The 23,033-nt window shown below is 32.7% G+C and overlaps 1 protein-coding gene across 1 annotated transcript; it reads right to left on the bottom strand.

Annotated features, from left to right (window-relative positions):
- Window positions 1-10,300: 10,300 nt before the first annotated feature.
- On the bottom strand, window positions 10,301-16,775 carry LOC132719518 (zinc finger protein 528-like). Its single transcript, XM_060703296.1, has 2 exons — window positions 16,662-16,775; window positions 10,301-14,605 (listed from the first exon to the last, which is right to left on the bottom strand). Exons 1-2 carry the CDS (start codon window positions 16,723-16,725, stop codon window positions 12,822-12,824), a joined length of 1,848 nt encoding a protein of 615 aa, XP_060559279.1. The 5' UTR covers window positions 16,726-16,775; the 3' UTR covers window positions 10,301-12,821.
- Window positions 16,776-23,033: the final 6,258 nt, after the last annotated feature.

Here is a 23,033-nt window from a genome sequence, read left to right as displayed (position 1 = left end):
CGGAAAACCTGAAATCAGTTCGAACACATCGACGATTATTCAAAACAGTTTTATCACTTGACTAGTAGCGATCAGGTATTGATTACTTTGCTCTATTTGACAAATTTCAGAAAATGTTAAGGTTAACCTGACACAAAGTTTAACCCAAATTTATGACAAAAATAATTTGCCATTAACAGATCTTATATATATATATTTGTTGTTGTTGTAGTTTTTTTTTCTTGAAGTTCTTTTCCTTTGTTTTTGTGCGTGTGCGTGTGAGCTAGTGCGCGCGCGTGTGTCAATTTATTTTGCTGAAACAAAAAGAAACTTAAATATTTCAGCTTTTTTCAAACTAAGTTGACAAACTATAAAAGCTATAACATTTGACATTCGATGGTGTATTTTTTTAAGTTCGATTGAGAAAATAAATTGATATGTTCTTTCACGGAATGGTTTTCGTATCCAATCATGTGTATGTATGTGTATACATATTTTATGTTCATGTGTTTACTTTTTTGGAGTAATCTAAGATAATAAAGTTTATTGAGACTTGATTGTAAAGGGTATTTTTTCAGATATATATATATATACATGTATTTGTAAAAAATGTTTGAAAACCGGCTTTATGGTTGAAACAGATCATGATGTCCCATTCGTAAATATTTAACTTTTTTTAATAAAGTGTTTACACTAGCGTATCACGTTGGGGGCAGAGTTTGTGCTACACATAGAACGACTGAGCTGCCCTGTAACACCGCAAAACGTCCGTAGCCCAAAACGTACGCGTGTGGACGTTTTGCGGCGCATATCGTACACTTGTAGACGTTTTGCGGTGCATATCGTACTTGGTACGTTTTGCGGCGAGAGTGTGCCTTTGCGCCGCATATCGTCCATTTTTTTCTGTATTAAAATATATTCATTATAAACGTTACTTTTATTGGTTCTGTCACTTTCATATTGTTTCAGGTAAAGATATGAAGAAATAAACATTAAAGTGCCATATTTTTGTGATCCTATATAATTCAGACTTTTTTTTTATTTAAAAAAAAAAGAAATATGCTTTAACCGAGGATGTTTTTCGTATAGATTTTTTTATGAAATGAAACCAAGCAGCAGCAGCAGCAGAGATATAACAACGATGATATTGAAATAAATGTAATCTTTTAGACATACAGAAAAGGACGGCTATACGGACGGACGAACCGGAGATTTGACTAAGTGAATGACAAAAATATTAAAATTAAGCTTTGCTTCGGACAAAAGCTTTTCATATAATTGCATCAAGAAGTGGGAATGATTTTTTGTGTTCTTGTTGACTATGGAGGTTTGGTTCTATCGTTCATTTTTACGGGGGATGAATGAAGGCTTTGACAGCGTAGTCATATTTGAGCGAGAGAGCTATATTGTCATGGACACGGGACCTTTAAGTCGCCTAGTCATAATTGAGCAAGAGAGCTTTTGTCGCGGGGGGCGGAGGTGGGGATGAGGTTGTTTTTAGCCGCCTAGTCATATTTGAGAGAGAGAGAGAGAGAGAGAGCTTTTGTCGAGGGAGGGAGATATTGTTGTGATGGGGGAGGGGCTTTAGCCGCCTAGTCATATTTGAGCAAGAGTGCAAATCGTTTTGTTTGAATGCCATAATGTAATTTTATAATTGAACAATGTAATTTTATATTTGAACAAAGCAAAAGGTCATGGTGGCTTTATATCGCCCACCTGCCTATAAAGGCTCCACATGACAAGGGTAGATAACATTAAATTTTACAAATTAAAAGCAAGTACATTTCATGTACTTGGTCAGAATCTGGGTAACTGATATCAGTACTCAATTCTACGTCTGAAATGGTCATCAATATCCAAAATTCTGTAAATGACAAAGATGTGGTAATTTAAGCAAAATTCAATAGTGACCTTGAGGTCAAGGTCATTTCAAGGTCAATATTATAGTTGAACTATTCAAGATGTCCGTCCGGTCATAAATGTATGAATGACATCTGATCATTGATAACAAAGAAATGGCAGTTTTATCACAACTAAATAATTTGACTTTAAAATATGTCTTTATTTTTATTATTCAAAGGCAAATAACTCTTGACATATTCAGTAGTTTTAGCTCATAAATAAACTTGATCGAGACTTATTGTTATACATATTCTGTATAAAAAAAATTAAGAATGGAGAAGAAACGAAAGCACTAACAAGGTGAAATAAAGTGCGTTTTTTGTTATTGTTTTTTTTGTTAGATTTAGCCTATACTCTAACTTTGATGAGATTTTTATGGTCATAGATATTCTGTTGAAAATTGTCAAGATTGAAGAAGAAATAAAAGCGTTGGAGTGGTAACAATGTGAAATATAACAGACATTGTAATTCAAGGGCAGATCACTCTGGACATATTGCTTAGGGTATGTGGATGCTAGAGTTGTTACAAGCTAAATTTGGACGGACAGACAGACAGGCGCATACTCAGGTGAACTAAAATTAACACTCAATAACACCTGATAATAACTGGTAAAAATTAACGAAAATTATATAAACTTTAAAATATGGACGTTATGAGGCAGGACCATGCCTTTTTGCCGCAAAATGTACGTCAGAAAAATGTGGACGATATGCGCCGCAAAACGTTCATATACGTACGTTTTGCGGTACGGACGTTTTGCGGTATTACAATGCCCTCTATGTCATAACAAGAAACGGTTTCCGAAAAATCAAATGAAAAATAAAAATCTTTCTGCAGAGCTAATTTAACCTAAATCGATACTTTGACTGTCAATAGAAATGCTTTAAATTGTTTTCGGAAAACTTTTCACAGTGTTGAAAAAGTATATTGATCAACTGTTCTGTAAAGCGTGTGTTGCTTGAATTTCAGAGATGATTTTTTTTCTTAAATCGTTAAAGTTATTAGTTTATCTGATGTAAAATGAAAACTTCCACCAGTGTCTCGATAAATAAATTAAGTTGCTTTGTCACTGACACCGACACTGTCATATGACAAATTTCCAGCAATATATATCGTTGTCATTATTGCTTACAGACGGCACGCGACACATCGTCTCAATATGGCGATCATTTCTGTGAAATAGTTGTAAAATCCGACTTCAAATAACGAAGTTATGGGCCGGACATGATTTTGCTGCAAGGTCATGCTGTGACCTTGACCTTCAAAGAAGCGACCCAAATGGTGCACGCGACACGTCGTCTCAATATGGTGATCATTTCTGTGAAATAGTTGTAAAATCCGACTTCAAATAACGAAGTTATGGGCCGGACACGAATTCTGGACGGACGGACTGACAGATTGACGGACAACCCGGCGACTATATTGCTCCCCGATTTTTTTCGGGGAGCTCAACAAGTTATTTTCAACACATCAAGTACTTTTTGAAATTTATTTCAAAACTAATATTATCATTTGTTGAATGTTAGTATGAACAACATAACTTATTTCGACTTCTCTTGCAGAGCAGTATAACAGTTAAATTAATAACTACACGATATTTCATGTTTTATCTTTAAAAACAGGTTTTAAATCTAAGGAGTCAATTTGAATATTTCAATCCACTTATACCAACTTATCTGCATTTCTTCTACAACAGTACATACAACATGGAATATCTTCTAAAACTTCCACATATAAATACCTATAACTTTTGAAAATACGCAGACATATCTCTTATTCTGTATTACTCAGCCACTAGTAATACATTCTATCATGGTCTTAAGTCTTAACTTCACTTTGAACACTCCTTCTTTTAAGATAAGTATGTTTTTGAAGTATTTTACTCTCCTTTTTCTTCTTTTTTTAAATAATTTACTGACGGGAGGCAAACCACTTTAAATTTTGCATTACTCACAAGAAAAGGTATTTTCTATTTTCCTTGCTAATTATGAGTACTTTGAAAGGCGGCGTTCAATGAACGCATGTCTTTGAAGTCTAATGTCTTCCTTTTACACTTCAATGTTGATTCTTATGTTTTAGTATTATGTGACAATGCCTGGGTAGAATCTAATCTTATCACCCTTTGGCAACTTACACCATAAATGTTTGGGAAAGTCATAAATTACATAAAATACTAGCAAAATTAACGGCTCTGTAACACCGCAAAACGTCCGTACCGCAAAACGTACGCGTGTGGACGTTTTGCGTCGCATATCGTACACATGTGGACGTTTTGCGGTGCATATCGTACTTGGTACGTTTTGCGGCGAGTGTGCCTTTGCGTCGCATATCGTCCATATTTTCTGTATTAGAATACATGTATATTCATTATAAACGTTACTTTTATTGGTTCTGTCACTCTCATATTGTTTCAGGTAAGAATATGACGAAATAAGCATTAAAGTGAAATATTTTTGTGATCCTATATAATTCTGACTTTTTTTATTTTAAAAAAAAGAAATATACTTAAGCCAAGGGTGGTTTTCGAATAGATTTTTTATTGAATGTAACCAAGCAGCAGCAGCAGCAGAGATATAAAAACGATGATTTTGAAATAAATGTAATCTTATAGACATACAGAAAGGGACGACTATACGGACGGACGAACCGGGGATTGGACTGAGTGAATGACAAAAAAATATTAAAATTAAGCTTTGCTTTGGACAAAAGCTTTTCATATAATTGCATCAAGAAGTGGGAATGATTTTTGTATTCTTGTTGACTATGGAGGTTTGGTTCTACCGTTCATTTTTACCGCCTAGTCGCCTAGTCATAATTGAGCAAGAGAGCTTTTGTCGCGGGGGGCGGTGGTGGGGATGGGGTTGCTTTTAACCGCCTAGTCATATTTGAGAGAGAGAGAGAGAGAAAGAGAGAGAGAGAGCTTTTGTCGAGAGAGGGAGATTTTAGCCGCCTTGTCATATCTGAGTGAGAGAGCTATTGTTGTGATGGGGGGAGGGGCTTTAGCCGCCTAGTCTTATTTGAGCAAGAATGCATTTATCGGGTCGCGGACTTTTAGCCGCCTAGTCATATTTTAGCAGATTGTAATTTTTGAACATCATCAATATGTGGAAAAAATGACGATAAAGCGCATTTCTGCTTGACGCGGCTCCAATATTTTGAACTGCAAATCTAGTAAATGCAAGTTTGAAATTGTCATAAAATATTATTTAATCCGCATGTATAGGTTAGTCGGAAAGTCCGTCCCTTTACTAAAACCATGTTATTTTATCGCCTGAAGAACAAAACATTTCGCCTATAAGTTACATAGATAATGTGTAATAGTGTATATTATAACAAACATTCTTCCGCATAGGAAATGATGAAACAGAATTTCAATGTGTTCTATTGATAAAAACTAAAGCATATATTAAAATATCGTAATGTAAGCGTTTTGTTTGAATGCCATAATGTAATTTTTTTATTGAACAATGTAATTTTATAATTGAACAAAGCAAAAAGGTCATAGTGGCCTTATATCGCCCACCTGCCTATAAAGGCTCCACATGACAAGGGTAGATAGCATTGAATATTACAAATAAAAAGCAAGTACATTTCATGTACTTGGTCAGAATCTGGGTAACTGATATCAGTACTCAATTCTACGTCTGAAATGGTCATCAATATCCAAATATCTGTAAATAACAAAAGATATGGTAATTTAAGAAACGAAAGCACTAACAAGGTGAAATATAGTGCGTGTTTTTTTTTTTTTTTTTTTTTGTTAGATTTAGCCTATAAAGATTTTATGGTCATAGAATGATATTCTGTTGAAAATTGTCAAGATTGAAGAAGAAATGAAAGCGTTGGAGTGGAAACAATGTGAAATATAACTAATATTGTAATTCAAGGGCAGATAACTCAGGACATATTGCTTAGGGTATGTGGATGCTAGAGTGGTAACAAGCTTAATTTGGACGGACGGACAGACAGGCGCATACTCAGGTGAGCTAAAATTAACGCACAATAACACCTGATAATAACTGGTCAAAATTAACGAAAATTATATAAACTTTGATATATGGACGTTATGCGGCAGGACCATGCCTTTTTGTCGCAAAATGTACGTCAGAAAAATGTGGACGATATGCGCCGCAAAACGTCTATATACGTACGTTTTGCGGTACTGACGTTTTGCGGTGTTACACGGCTCATCAAACTATTTTATGGTTTCAAGAAAGAAACAAAATCTTTTTATCCTACCATTAACATTTAGCTAATATGTCAGTTTGAGAATTAAGGTTATTTAATATTGCGATTTAAAAAACCAACCATTTAATATCAGAATAGAACAGAACATATTTTTATTTGTACATAGTACATCATTATATTCCATAGACCATCCAATTTCAAAGCAAATAATGATCATATTATCTCTTAAATTATCGAAAACTATTATTACTTTATTCATAAAAAGGGGCGTCAGTGGCTGAGTGGTTAAGGTCGTTGACAAACCACTTGCCCCTCACCGGTGTGGGTTCGAATACCGACAGGGACTTTGAATTATTTCATCTGAGTAAGTTATCCAGCTAGGCTTATGGGACGTCGGTGGTTCTACTCAGGTGCCCGTTTGTGCCTGAAATAATGCACGGAAGGGCACCTGAGGTCTTCCTCCACCAGTCCAAACATTCATGAAAAAGAGTAGATCAACTTGTAAAATTGTGAAATCAGTTAAAATATTTACAACAGTCCATTTGGCATTTCAGTTAAATAAACTGATTATTATAATAACACCTATTAAATATTTTTATTTCAAACATTTTCAACATAAAACTAATAATGAGATTATTTTGATAGAAATTTATTAATTTTGCAAAGTCCAAATTAAAAATAATAAATTAGTAATTAAACTATTAAAATGCTATTTTAAACATTCTTTAAGAGTGCCATTTTCATAATGGTTCTATATTCTACTAGCAGGCAATTACATAAGAATTGCCCTGGATTTTGCACCTATTATTCCTCCAAGTAACTGCCAACTTCTCGACATATATCATTTTAACAGCAGTGGGGAACGGATGACTGTTGTCAACTGTTGTGTTATGAAAAACTCTACCAAGCTCATGTCTTGAATACTATAATACATGATAGGTAGACTTAATGTTCGACCAGCAAAGCTATGCAGTTTAAAATGACTATGATAAATTAATTCTCATGAGAAATAAATATCAACACAATACCTAAATTATAAAATCTATTCATGCTATTGTGTAATATAGTAGTTTTATATAACATAACAAAAAAATAACATCTAAATTCTGATTGCAAAAAACAAACCCAATCTACCGAGATCAACATACTACCAGTATTTTACAATGGGTTTTTAATGAATTTGCAAAATTATAATCATTTAATCTACCTAACTATTAATGTATTCTCTATATATAAATAAGTATAAATATGTTATCAACACATCAACATGACATAAATAATTTAATTCGGACATTAATGGCTTAAGGCATGAATTCTACAGATCTTTTATATAGTTTAATAAAAAAAAAATATTATTCATCAACAGCTTAGAAAAATAAAAACAAATTTGAGCCGCGTCATGACAAAACCAACATAATGCGTTTGCAACCAGCATGGATCCAGACCAGCCTGCGCATCCGCGCAGTCTGATCAGGATCCATGCTGTTTGCTTACAAACCCTATTACAAGTAGAGAAACTGATAGCGAACAGCATGGATCCTGATCAGACTGCGCAGGCTGGTCTGGATCCATGCTGGTCGCAAACCCATTATGTTGGTTTTGTCATGACGCGGCTCATTTAAGATACACAAATACTGTGCATCCCTGGGTGCTTAAAATTTTGAAATTATAAGGTTCTTTGATCTAGCAATTCCCTAACCAAAGGTTATAACAAATACTAATTTAGTTATGAAGGTTTTTGGCTGGTTATATTACCAAACATTTGTTTGGAAATATAACCTGTGCTTCAAAGTGAGGGTAACATAGTAAACAATCATTTATATATGGTCATAATTATAATGATTCAGGAATATTTATAAAGAATTTTATACATGTAACCTGTCAGGGATATTTATAACAAATTTTATAAATACATGTATAACCTATCAGGAATATTTATAACAAAGTTCATACATATAACCTGTCAGGAATAAATAGCAAATTTGATACATATAACCTGTCAGGAATATGTATAACAAATTTTATACATATAACCTATCAGGAATATTTATAACAAAGTTCATACATATAACCTGTCAAGAATAATAATAGCAAATTTGATACATATAACCTGCTGTCAGGAATATGTATAACAAACTTTATACATATAAACTGTCAGGAATATTTATAACACATTTTATACATAAAACCTGACAAGAATATTAATAATGAATTTTAAACATAATACCTGTCAGGAATATATATATAGAATTTTATATATGGTCATATAACCAGTCAAAAATATTTATAATACAAATTAAAAATACAGCAAAATACCTTATTTGGAAAAAAAGGTGAGATTTCTTCATAAATTGACATCAGCCTTGTATATTATTATTTATAAAGATTCTTGACAGGTTATATGGCCCTATATAAATGGCTGTTTGTAAATATAACCCAAGCCACCAGCCATTTATATTACCAGTCAACAATCTTTATAACAAATTTATAATACAGCATCCTTTTTTAGAGAAAAAAGTAAGATTTCTTCATGAATTGACAACAGCCGTGGATATAAAATTATATAAACGTCATGATTATCCAATGAAAAGCGACTTTACAAATGTGCAGTATTATAAAAAGCTATATTAACGTCAAAATCATTAAATGAAAATCCAAACATGCAGAATTATAAACAAGTAAATACGCTGAACTGATATCCGGCCTGCCACCTAATATAAATCACTCAAATGAAGCATTTCAGTAATCTGAATTATATAATAGTCTAAGAAGTGAAAATGAATTTGTCATCGCTCCTTAAAATTATACAAAACCTAATATATTGAAAATTGTTAGGCAAATTAACTCTTGTGGTAAATAATAACATTTTGAGTTATCATCACCTTAGTGCAGTAACAGGTTAAATCATATTGAATTTAATAGAAGTTAAACCAATAGTGCACTAAGGTGACAAAATAATAATAATGACATTGAAATTTTTTTATCAAATTGTGTAATGTCAGTTGTTCATTTATCTAAAGTGTGTATTAAAGGATTCAAGAGTACAGAATTATAATTTAGCCCAATTAGACCTGAAATTAACATTATACCATATATTTAGCAATGGTAATTGTGGGATATAAATAAATGATTTGTATAAATAAATAAGAGGTATTAACAGAACATTTTAAAGAATCACTATTAAGATATTTAAAATGTATAAAATGTTACAAATACAAGTCATGTACTTTATACTGCTAAAAAGAGTTTTCAATTATGCAATGCAGATGTTGGTTATTATAAAAGGGAGGTAACTGTACTGTATTATTACTAATTCATGGCTCTGGGGAGACATTTTTGCTTACAAACCTATTTACTAACGATTATAATTGAACAACACACATGCAGATAATTATCTTATTTAAGATTATATATATGCTAATCAATTTTGAATAAATACTAACTTAGCAGTTCAATATCTGACTTTTTCTTGAAAACACAACTACCGGTAATTCATTTAAATCAATGACCAGACTTCAATAAATAATCAAAATTAATGCACTTTGATTGCAAGATAAAATTCCTTACTGAAATACACATTCACACCAAGACATATTAAAATCTAGCACAATGAGATTGGTCAAGTTTCCCTTAGAAATGTTTTTATTTTACTTCACAGAGTGGTCATTGATTTCAAACCAGTTGCCCCTCACTGCTTTGGGTTCAAATCCCACCAATGACTTTGGATTTTTTCATGTTAGGAAGCTATCCAGCTAGCTTACAGAAATTACAATCATATAAACTGGTAAAAATATGTCCCAATATGGTATTTTTCCTTAAAAAATTACCTTTTCTGAATTTAACAAAGGGCCATAACTCAAAAATGCACATTCAGAATTTGAAAATATTTAATGAATAACATTTCCTTTTTATCATATATTGTTGCAAGTTCAATTACAATGTAATCACTTGTAAAACATGAATCAAAATGGCGATAAAATGCCTTTTTTAGGAAAAAAATCCCTGTGGCTTCCTCTTGTCAGGGGATTATTAAAGGCTGAACTTAACTAGATCTAGAATTAAATTCAACACAAGAAAAATAGATATTTAACAAATAACTAGTCATAGTAATCAAAATACATATGTAGAATTACATATACACATATAAAACATTAAAAAAACAACAAGAGGGCCATGATGGCCCTGAGGTCGCTCACCTGTATATAGGCCTCCCCCCCCCCCCCCCCCCCCGGCAGGGCCAATTTTAGTCCAAGGGCTTTTATTTGAACAAAATTGGTAGACACTCATAAGAAGATGTTTCATGCTAAACATCTAAGCTCTGAGCTCATTGGGTTTTTTCAAAGAAGATTTTTAAAGTTTTTACTATACACATATAGTTAAAAACAATGACACCACAAGGGCGATGCCAGTTTTGACCCCAGGGCTTTTATTTGAACAAACTTTGTAGACACTAACTAGAAGTTGTTTCATGCTTAATATGTTAACTCTAGCTATTTCGGTTTTTTCACAGAAGAGTTTTAAGTTTTTGCTATACACATATAAGGAAAATCAATGACCCCCTGGGGCGGGGCCAATTTTGACCCCAGGGCTTTTATTTGAACAAACTTGGTAGACACCCATTAGAACATGTTTCATGCTTAATATCTTAGCTCTAGCTCTTTGAGTTCTTTAAAAGAAGATTTTTTAAGTTTTTACTATGTGCATATAGGGAAAATCAATGACCCCCTGGGGCGGGGCCAATTTTGACCCCAGGGCTTTTATTTGAACAAACTTGGTAGACACTCACTAGAAGATGTTTCATGCCAAATATCTAAGCTCTAGCTCTTAGGGTTTTTTTAAAGAAGATATTTAAAGTTTTTTCTTTTGGTTGCCATGGCAACCAGAGTTCTGCATGGAATTAAATTCTTTGAACAATTTTTAAAGGTGACCACCAAAGGAACATTCCTGTGAAGTTTGGATGAAATTGGCTTAGTGGTTTATGAGGAGATGTCATTTAAAGTAAAAGTTTACGGACGGACGCCGGACGAAAAGCGATCACAAAAGCTCACCCTGTCACTTTGTGACAGGTGAGCTAAAAACCAAGTGTATTTTTATTGCTTTTGGCCATGACCTAGGAAATTATCTGCCTTGAATTATAATCAAGTCTTTCATACAGCAAAGAATTTCGGTCTTTTTATCTATTTCACTGTTTGAAAAAATTAACTAGATTATGTATTACAAGTATAATGAATTGCATATAAATACTCTTAACAAAATTTCTAATTGGTCACTCCTTAAAATGCATTGTTACAGAAAGTCTTTAAGTTTATTAAAATTTCTTACAAATTGTTTTAAGAATAATTCCTATCCTAACCACATATTTGTTTTTCTGTTGTTTTTCTGATTTTAACACATTCTTAGTCATATTTCGGTGGTTCATTTACCAAACTGGCCTTCTTGGATAACTAACCAGTATTCTAACCTACCCGCATTTTTCCCTATTTAATACTGAAGAACCAAAACTTTCAAAAGTGTGTATTATTATGCAATAAAGTCACTGTTGATGTCCTATATTTAGACATGTGATGTAATCATTATACATGTGACGTAACAACTAAATATGCAACACGCTGAAAATAGGTACGGAAACAAATCAGGCATAATTTAACTTAATATCAAGACTCAAGTACGACAGCATTTATTTGTTGATGTTATGTTAGAATCGTAATAATATATTCAAATCGGTGGTTTTATCGCTTGATAAAATCACTGTTTGTCGTTCAAACATACATCGCTATATCCCTCGGGCTACGTCCTTGTCATATAATGCCTCACATCCAAACCTCAAACAGTGATGTTATTGAACGATAAAATCACTGTTTGGGATACATTATTTCTTAAATAACTATATCAGTACTGTCTTTTTTTATATTAGAACCAACCATGACAGTGACACCGAATTAAAACAAATTTCAATCTCGTACAGCAAGAGGAATTAATGCTTTTATCAAATATGAATATAAATGCAATTTAAGACCAATTAGAAATTTGACTACTTGTATTGCCATCTGAAATAACTTATTCATATTAAAAGCAATTTGCATAGAATATATGGACACCTTTATCTATTGAACACATCATTAAAGTGCTCTGGTACATTTAAAAATTTACAAGGGATAAGACTACTGATGCCACTTACATGTAGTGACAACTTTTTGAAGATACATTTTTATATGTTTATTTAAAATTACTGAATAATAAAAACCTTTTACAAACTAAAACACTTAAAAATATTTCTCATCTGTTAAAATATTCTCAAAAATTACATTTTTTTATTTTTTATTTTTTTGTAAAATTAATGCATAGCTCTACAATTTTATCGTTATTATTATTATTATTTGTGTACTTGTACATGTCAATAAATTCTTATTATAATAAATAAACTTAACAACAAATGTTTATACTTAACATCTTATTATTTGCTGAGTTATTTTATCACAGTTTACTTTATGCATAATTCAAGAGACATTTATTTTTCACAATAATTTTAATACGTAACATTCCTTAAATATTTTGAAAAAAGAACATGAACTTTCTAAAGCAAAATGAAGTTTCATGTTAGGAATATAGAAAGCCTCTTTGAAACATTCAGTAGAGAAAAAAATATATATACATGTATATATAAATTAAGAATATTTATTCTGATCACTTAAACGAAAAGGCATATTTCAAACTTGAAAAGTTAAGATTTTAGGAAGACCATAACTGACAATTATATTTGCATCAAATTACTGTTTCCCTGTACACCCCAATCTTTTGTGAAATTCATTGGTATATCAGTTTTATATGCATATGAACATTTCGATTCATGGTTTTTCCTCGCTACATTGTGAGCGAAACCTGCCCTACAATGGACGCAACTGTACGGCTTCTTCCCATTGTGCTGTCTCATATGAGCTTTGAGATTCCAGCGTGTGGAACATTCCTTGCTGCAATAGTCACACGAGAACGGTCTTATCTTCAAGTGAACTCTCTCATGCCGCTTTAGAGTTGTCGAGTTTGTAAACACTTTCTCACAATGGCTGCACTTGTAATTCTTTTCCCCAGTATGAATAAACTTTGTATGCGACTTCAAACCTTCCTTGCTCCTAAATGGTTGACCACATTGTTCACAGATGTAAGGTCTTTCTCCGCTATGAATCAACATATGTCCTTTTAACCTATTGTTAGTACAAAAGGTCTTATTACACTGAATACAAGCAAACTTTCCCTTACATGCCCAGGAATGATGCTTAAAATTTTCTCTATTGTCAAAACATTTTCCGCATCTTTCGCAAATGTGATTCCGCTTATGTAACAACATATGAGACTCCAAGTTCATATATGAAGCAAAATGTTTCTTACAAATTGTACAATTTAGGAGAGAAGAGTCATGTTCTACCATATGACTGTTCAAATCTAGTTCAGATATGAGAGATTTGTTGCATACTGAACAACTGTATGGAAGAACATCATTGTGCACATCCTTTATATGTTGACGAAGGTTCTCTTTCCACTTAAAGCAAATCATATTGGGGCATTTGTAACAGACATGATTAAAGCGCAGTGACATTTGGCAGTCATGGGTCATCGGCTCCTCAGGCTTACTGAATACCATGGAACACTGCTGGCATTTGTCAGGGTATGTATCATGATGTTTGCTTTCAATGTGTACACTCCAGCTTTTCTGACAAGCAAACTTCTGCGGACAAACAAGACAGTTGTAATATTCAATACCTGATCGTTTGGTATACTTCTTTCTTTGTTTCTTGTCTTTAAAGTTTTCTCCTTTTTCGCTTTCAGCATAAGAATTATCTGCAGCAGGATTTGACAACTTTCTAGCTGAGTCAAAAAGCTTTAAAAGCTTCTTGGTTTTCTTACTTTTCTTATCTTTACTTCTCTTTTTCACTTTTTTCTTTTTTTCTGCACTGAAGAGCGAAATATTCATATCATCATCTGAAATGACAACATCATCAGCATTCATTATATCACTATCATCCGAGGTTAAGTCTACATCACTTTGGTCTGTATCCCCATTTCTACTGTGCTTACTAGGAGAATAAGGAAGGGTATTTCCATCACTAAAATTGTCTACTTCTTCTTTGACTACCACATGATTTTCAGTAAAGATGTTTGTATCTTCTACATTATCTCTAATTGATGAATTAAAGCTTGTATTACACCCATTCCTTTCATGATATTTTGCTGCAAACTTTTTCTCATTAAAGGCATCATTAATGTCAATGTTTAAATCAGTCCCATAATCAAGTTGATTTTCATCATCAGTTTGTGTACATGATGTTTCTAATTCATTAATTACAGTCTGTGTCTCTATTGATCGTGTCTCAGCAGATTTCAAAGCAGAAAACAGTGGACCCAGTCCAGCATCATTGGTTTGAACTTCCCTACATAGAAAATCATGCTTTGGAAATGCAGTTTTCATAGAATGATGATAAAAGTAACTGCCACCTTCTCTGTGCTGGGTAAGATGCTGGTGTAGAATATAAAATGTATCAGCTGAAAAAGAAGACAGATCATCAATTGAATAAATTATCAAGTAATATACCTGTATGTTAATCACAGATAAAAAATCTGCCCTAATTATTGTATTATACTAAGAACTTGTAACAAAGATTTTTGACAGTAAACATTCATGTTGCCGAGTATTACAATGAATTCCTTGGCTTGCCACTTGGGCTATTAGAATTTTGACAGAAAACATTTATGTTGCCGAGTATTAAAATAAATCCCTTGGCTTGCCACTCGGGCTATTAAAGCTCACAACTGTTTCCAAGAGCCATGATATAACCTGTTAAAATCTTTATAACTAACACATGTTCATGAATTTATTTATTGCATAAACCATGCATACAGCCATTTAATAAAAACAATATTACACTAGTTAGTGTAATAACAATTGACAGGACATGATGTCATCATTTGCATTATATACAAGCAATACATTGTAGCGTTAAAGCAGTGAAAAGCAGAGGTGCAACGATTCATTTCGATGCTTCAAATACTAGTTTTATGGGTGCTGATTCGATTTTCGATGTCAAATATAACATTTTCAATTTGATTCACAAAAAATAAACATGGAAAAAATGTGAGTTTTAGTCCCTCTCTGACTAGTCTACCGCTTTATTATGTTACATACAATTTATTAATTTTACTTGGTCATCAAATCAATATATTTGTGTAGCGTTGTATTTTCGGTTATACAACTAAAGAAATGAAGAAATAAACTATGTTAAGGGCTACTCACTTTTATAGCAAATAAGCAAATCAAAATGAAATCAAAATTTATTTATTGTCTGTATATATGTATAACATTTCACAAAAACATAAGCTAACATAAGCAGAATTGTCAGCTAAAGACAAAGTAGTAATCAAAATTGAATCCAAACGAAAATAATCAAATCAGAGTGTCTTAAATCAAAACTAAAATTGAACATTTGGTGAATCGTTGTAACCATAGTGGTAAGATGACTCTTTTTAACTGTAAACCATTTTATTTTAGGTACTGTGTAACAGACATTTATAATTTCACTTAAAAAAAGATTTTGGGAACAGCGCTGAAAGCCTGAATACATCACTAACAAAGTTCTATGCTCCTGCGTTTATGAATAAATTATGCAAATGAGCCGCCATGTTGGAGTTTCGGTAAGCGTGTTGGAAATTGCTACCTGTTTGTTTTGAAAGCTCGTCCTAACTTACAATTTCCTTGAATGTATGAAAACTTGGTTTTGTTTGATTGCATATTGCATGATAGGTATTGCAAAATAAATATAATGAAAATCGATCAATAAATAATTGTATACGAGCGTTATAAAGTCAATTTAATTCGTCAGAATAATAAGGTTCTGTTGCAGGGTATCGGTAAAAGACTGCTTTTTTTCCCGTTTTTGAAATTTATTTGAACACGGAGACAATTTTTCTCAAACAGATTTATGAATATACTTTACGTTGCAACAGAGTTTACCGTGTGTCCATTCCTTATTTAAATTGTCTTAGAAGTTAAATCTGTTTGTTTACATGTAAATGTGTACCGTCATTTTGACCGAGTGGAATAAAAACTACCATGACGGTGATAATACCGGATATGTAATGAAAATTACGCCGTGTAGTGCAAAGTTTTGGACATTGCAATTAAAATTAACACTTACGTTGACTCAAACTGTTCCTTGTCAGCAAAATTGAAACCGAAAGTAGAGGTTGTTCTAGAATTTAATCGAATAAAATGGGTGGGATTTAACCACCGCGCATGCCCTGTGCGAACGTATTGTTTACATCCGGTCGTAGCATAGGGTAAGAGTGCAAACTTTGTTAGTGTACATATGGACAAACATGAAAAATAAAAGAACGTTTTACTAAATCAGATTTTGCCATTTCTTATAGTGCAATTCTAGCCATATTGTTGTGTTCTTTCAATTGAGAACCTACAATAAGCTAGATACTTACAATGAATACGAATAAAATAGATTGTCCGAATACTTCTTCACTTGTATTCGAACCAGCACAAAGTTACATTTGCGTTTAACATGGTACAGTGTAGCAGAGACATGATACTCACTATTGAAATTGCATCCTCCACATCTAAATTCGTAACCAACAGGCGTACAATTCCATCTATCCATCGTTTACTTTCATTCGTTTTGTTTCTAAATTCGATACAAATGGTGTTTTCCTACTAAGGGAAGTAACATTGTGAGACTTGTACACTATCCGGTCCGGTTGACGGATTCGTTTGACGTAATATTATCTGCTCCTAATATTACATGCCGTATAATAAGGGACATTTTATACCCCAGGTATAATAAACATGTATCTAAGCCTTAAGGAGTTAATTTTGAAATTTCATGCTTATTTATCATAATTTACATTTGTCCTCGTAAAAATTTTAAAAGAGTCGCCTGCTTAGTGTAATCGATTACGATCAGAAGTAAAACAGGCAGTAGCCTACACGTTTAATTACATTGTATAGCTTATCGGGGGTCTTTTTCAAGACTATTTACACAGTATCATAATCCTATTGCATTAGGTACGGCACCAAGACTAGTGTTTTTTGGCTGACAACTTTTTATGACATGAATTAACCCAGACTCAAATTTACTCGGCATTCTATGCCAGGTTTTGCTGATAGTTTACTATATAGTATATATGTCCCACGGGTGTGAGACAGGACATTTATCTATTACTCAAAGCTTGCTATTCATATCAAATGATATCAAGATCTTTTAATATTATTTAGCACAATCTCATTTACAGGAAAATATTCTACTATTTTTGTTTATAGTGTCTCTCGACAGCAAATTAAAGCAACACAATTATATACATTGTAGTTAAATAATATTTTATTGCATCAATATGCACACTATATAAAATTTCACAACTTCACAAATATAATCATGAAGTGTACGTACAAAAGAAAAGGGTTGGCCAAAAAGTTCTAACAATATTATCCTGGGCCCAGAAAATTGTAAAAAAAGTTTATAGATTCATTGCCTGGTTTAGGCCTGAAAACGGGATAAGTTTTTTTCTCTGAATGCTCCCACTCGGACTTTTCCCGAAACATATAAGAAAAGAGGTTGAAAACCTTCTTGAAAATTATTTTTAACGAACCGGAACATAAACTGAGTCATGTTTACACATTTTTTTTCTAGATTGGTTTCAAATATTTCTATTCAAAAGTCCGTTTTTCTTAATTCTTTTTATAAAAATGGAAAATGCTCCCACTCGGACTCAATTCCAGAGGTGCTCCCACTCGGACCCAAACATGTACAGATTTTGAAAGCACATTTCTGTGTTAAGCTTTTGTGGATTATTTTCACAATTTTTACACCATTTTATCAATTACTAATATGTGTTTGGCGATATAATTATTAACACTTTTCTTCTTTTTACAGAGACCACTTCTTTGATTCTAAAGAAAGACGTCGTCGTGCAGGAACAAGGCGCCATGGCAAAGTTTCAACTGACAGGATCACTTTACAAAAAGATGCATTTTGGCTTGTGTTGGTATCGGATCTGAAGGGATGATTCAAAATTATTGCCAACAACAAAGCTAGGACTATAAGACTTTAAATGGACAGTTTTGATCTCAAGGATAAAGTTTTGTTGAGATATTAAAAATGGTGGTGTTTTATAAAAAAGTCATTACACATTGTTTCGTACTATACCTGTTTAGGATTCTGTTAGACTCATACACATATTAGAGGCCTGCATTTTTTCAATAATTGCTGACTTTAATATCTTGTTAGTAATTAAAAACGCAATGACTTGTGTGTTTGTTAAACTTGTGATTTGAGATTTTAAAACATCATAATGGTACGTTTATGAACTTAAAGAAGTCAATTTCTATCGGTTGACTTGAATTGTTTTTAGCTATATAAAATAAATTACCATGCTAATCAATTTTGTCATGAACTGGTTAAAAAATCAATGTACTGCAATACCATGGCACATAAAGCATCTATCACAGTTATTGACACCTTTGACAATTTTAAGTCTGAAAGTTATCATATGTACGTATTTTTTACCTTAAATAACAAAATTAAATAAATTAGAAAACAAAGATCACAGTTATTTCTTTATCACAGTCTTTACCATATATTAGTATAAAAATAATAACAACTATAAAAGAAGCAATCACAGACAGTGAAATCACCCGCCGAAAAGGTAAAAATACATTTCAAAGGGGAAGTAACCCTTACATACATGTAAAAATCCAAGTAATGACACTCGTGAAAATTAATGAAACGTTTTTAGTTATAGCCTAGACATAATAAATCATAACAATAATAACACTCCCATTAAGAAAAAACAAAGAAAAAAGAAGCATTAAGAGAACACTTTTGGTCCTTATGCTCTCCTATTCACCTCTAGCAAACATGTTCAATATAAAGTTTTAAGTTTATATCTCAAACACCTTTAGAGGTATGGTCCTTGCAAACTAATCAAGAGTGATTACAAAAGAGCAATAACTCCAAACACATATTGTCCAAATTTTAACGCAAAAACTGAACAAAAGACAATTACTTCAAAGAGCTATTATTCGTGTGTTTTCTTGAGTATTCCTTCTCACTGTGATATAGAATCTATCCACAGATGATATCTAAAATATTTGTTCTAGCTATGCGCTGTGCTTAGATGTCCTGCCGTGCGCTTCCTTGCGTCGAAAGGTGGTTTATACCTTTTCCCATACTGGTCGCAAACACAAAACATTTCTGCAAAACAAAACGTTATTTTATTTTTTAAAAATTCAGCGACTCGATTTAACGAGGAATTATTCAACAGAACCTATTTTTTCTTATTTTTAGGCCGAAACCTGATCCTCAAAGTAGACATATTTACGAGATTGTAATGGTATAATATGTCAAAACTTTAGTGATCTAAATATTAGTATCGTATTTTAAAGATGCTGTTTCATTGAATTCTAACTGATTATATGAATATATGAACTTGAATATAAAGATAATATTAATAATATCTTAACACAGCAATGTGCTTTACGAAATCTGTATATATTTAGGTCCGAGTGGAAGCATCTCTGAAATCGAGTCCGAGTGGGAGCATTTTTCATTTTTATAAAAATAATTAATAAAAACTGACTCTTGAATAGAAATAATTGAAACCAATCTAGAAAAATGTGTAAACATGACTCGGTTTATGTTCCGGTACGTTAAAAATAATTTTCAAGAAGGTTTTCAACCTTATTTCTTATATGTTTCGGGAAAAGTCCGAGTTGGAGCATTCAGAGAAAAACACTTATCCCGTTTTCAGGCCTAAACTAGGCGATGAATCTATAAACATTTTTTACAATTATCTCAAGAACTATAGCCATTCTTTGGTGCGCTACATGATTTTTTGATAATCTTACGTTTTCTTATAATAAAATTGTATTTTACCTTCGAGGCGACGAAAAAATGGTCCAAGTGGGAGCATTTAGCAGGTGCGCGATGACGTAGTATCCTACCATTGAATATCATTTTTCATTAATAAACGTTAGACACGTGGAATGAAATGTATATAACTATTACAACATCAGGTTACGACAAGAAAAATGTTTGTAGGATAGCATGAAAAATTTCAATATACTGTATAATGTTTATAATTTTGGTGGACTGTTACAGTTATTTTCACTATGTCTACAGCTAGTGTTTGTAATTGTAATGCTTTTTAGTGGGCGCTAATGTAACGACCAAAGTAGTGTCAGTGTTGTTATAACTTTCTGGTACTTCGGAATCATTGATTCTAACAATTTATGTGTCGAAATTGAATACCACTCAAGTCGGACTTGAGGGATGTTGCACTTTGTAAATATCACTCATGTACAGACTCAATTAAACCAAGTCTGCAATTTTCATGTAATTTTATTATTATCAATTCTTCCGAGGGATCGCACTTTATCAAGATTTTCTTTCTTTCTCTTTCACTTGCCATGGCCAACAAGGTAAGTTTAATTTCTTGCTGATTAAAGGGACATGCATTCCTGTACTTTGGAGCCATACATAAAAGTAGTTTTCATTCATTTTGTCTAAGCGTAGCTTTCATGAACACCACCGGTAAAAGTACATCTTCAGGTGATTCTAAATCTAAATAACACACCATATTTATATGTTATATGCTAATTATATGTTCTGTTTCAGCCGATGATAGCTGTGCGAGATCGAACACGTACTCACGTCTATGAACAAGCTCAATCAAACCGAGCCTTCAACAATGATAAAATTGATGGCAGCGTGGCTGAGTGGTGAACACGTGGGTCCAAAGAGCATTAGGGACTAGCCAATGTTCCCTTGTACTAGTTGATTCCAGGAACACGGATTCGAGAGTTTGTTTATGAGTTTCTCACCGCTTTGTGTTGAAGTGCTTCTCCTGCGAAATATGATTATGGTGGACATATTTAATGTCAACACTTGAGTATTTCAATGATTTTTGTATGGCAATTGCGTTATTTCTTTCATGGTTGATATATTACCTTGCGAATTTAAACTGTGATCAGAGAACAACAAACTGCTTGGTGTTCTCCGATAGAGACAGTTCGGTGATACAAATGTGAAAATGTTGCAGACTCGCACTGACTTTGTTTAATTCCGCAATCTGCATCTGAATCAATGCCATACCGGTATTTTAAGGCGCTAGATTTATCCGGAACCATCTTACTTACGTTTCAAAGTATAATTTCGGCGGTATCGGGGAATTTACCAATTCTTGAAGTGATACATCTAATTTGAGTAGCATCATGCAGATATAGCATTTTCTAATATGGATCATTTAGGAGAAACATTTGGTTTATACAGAATTTATTCTAGTTCGATTGTGTAGGAAACTATAAGCTTATAGACACACTTTCGAATCCGGTCCGTTCCTGGAACCAACTAGTTCTGAACAATAAGCTCAAATTAAACAACGGCTTGCCCCTGACGGGGTTTTGAACCCGCATGGATATCGATCCATAGATTACTTGATTACCAAAAAAATAGGGTGTCCCCCTATTTTTTAGTCATTAAGACTGAGTATATATTTTAATGGATGTTAAAAGAGAAAAATCAAAAATTTATTTCAGGAATTTTTTAATAAGCCGCTTTAAAGCAGAAAATTGCGGCTAAACTGAACGTCAAATTTTTACACAAAATTGAAATTTTCTTTCCATTTTTCAAACATTTTCCGGCGTAAAACGATAAATTTTATATCAGCTGAAAGGAAAAATAAATTTCCGTCGGATGCTGTAGAATTTAAGGTATTTTGTCCGCCTATGGCGTTGTGATACCAGTAACAGTTGCCAAGGATACGCAACGACGTTATGTTCAAAAACGGACTTTCATGGTCAACTTTGATGTCGTTTGTACAAAAACTGGCTGAAACTATTGGAATAAAATACAACGGAAATCAGAAATATGGCCAATTTTTTGCATGCTTTTTTTCAAGACGCTACTCGAAAGTTCGCAAAGTGTCGTGTTCTACCTTAACCAATCAGCCATGCCGCCACAAATTAATACGAATAAGAAACTTTTCTGCATGCAATCCTTGGAAAATCATTGAAGAAAACTGACAATAACAAATACCATTCTTGAAATCGACGCGACGGCACTTTTTAGACTAAAAGCATTAGATTTTGTTAGCTTTTCTAGGCATTGGGTTCATTACAAAAAAATCATTCAGGGATTTTATGTGGAAGTAATGGTTTAAATTCACTTGAATTAAGCAATGCGGTGGTCTATTTCTTCAAGACTAAGTCGGAAATGGTTTCAAAAGATATAGAACACACAGTTTTTGAAGTAAATGCAATTTTTTTTTCATTTTAAAAACAGACAATGTATTTCAAAAACTTTTTTTAGATGTGAATGTGTTATTTGTGAATGCAAGATACAATATGTTCTGTTATCATGAGAGAAACAAAATTAATACCAAATCTCTTCATTTCCTTTAAATATGGTTAAAGAGTATATTCAATTTTTCGACAGTATATTTAGTGGTTTAATAACTTTAGACCGAGAGAGTGGTTAACGCGTCGTCCTAGTAATCTAAGTATTGCTGACTGCGTGGGTTTAAACCCTATCAAGGTAAAGCCGTTGTTTCCTTGAGCAAGGAACTTTACATTCACTGCTTAGTACTGGTTGGTTACAGGAACTGATTCGAGAGTGTTTCAATAAGCTTATAACTTCCAACATAATCGAACTAAAATACATTTTGTATAAAATGAATAATTTGCACAAAATGGAGCATTCATAAATGAACTCTTATTTAATCAATAGTTTAACAGGGCAATGAAGTTATACGTTATAATATAGAGCATGTATACAAATGTTACACAGATTCCCTGTTTATCTACATCAAATGTGCACACATTGCACCTATTGTTAAAAATATGAATATGCATCGTTTTTTTTAATTACATAATTTAATCTATTTTCGTTTTTTTACATTCTTTCTTATCAACCAT

This window comes from Ruditapes philippinarum, unplaced genomic scaffold (assembly GCF_026571515.1).
Source record: "Ruditapes philippinarum isolate M1 unplaced genomic scaffold, ASM2657151v2 ctg8558_1_1_1_1, whole genome shotgun sequence".
Lineage (NCBI taxonomy): Eukaryota > Metazoa > Mollusca > Bivalvia > Venerida > Veneridae > Ruditapes > Ruditapes philippinarum.
The sequence above is the reverse complement of the archived record's forward strand: the minus strand, read 5'-3'. Positions and strand labels throughout refer to the sequence as shown.

Excerpts from the sequence above, each read along its gene's own strand:
- LOC132719518 (XM_060703296.1), bottom strand. The coding sequence starts at position 16,725 with ATGGATAGATGGAATTGTACGCCTGTTGGTTACGAATTTAGATGTGGA. Across the intron at positions 14,606-16,661 it reads TGGAGGATGCAATTTCAATA|CTGATACATTTTATATTCTA; the intron begins GTGAGTATCATG and ends CTTCTTTTTCAG.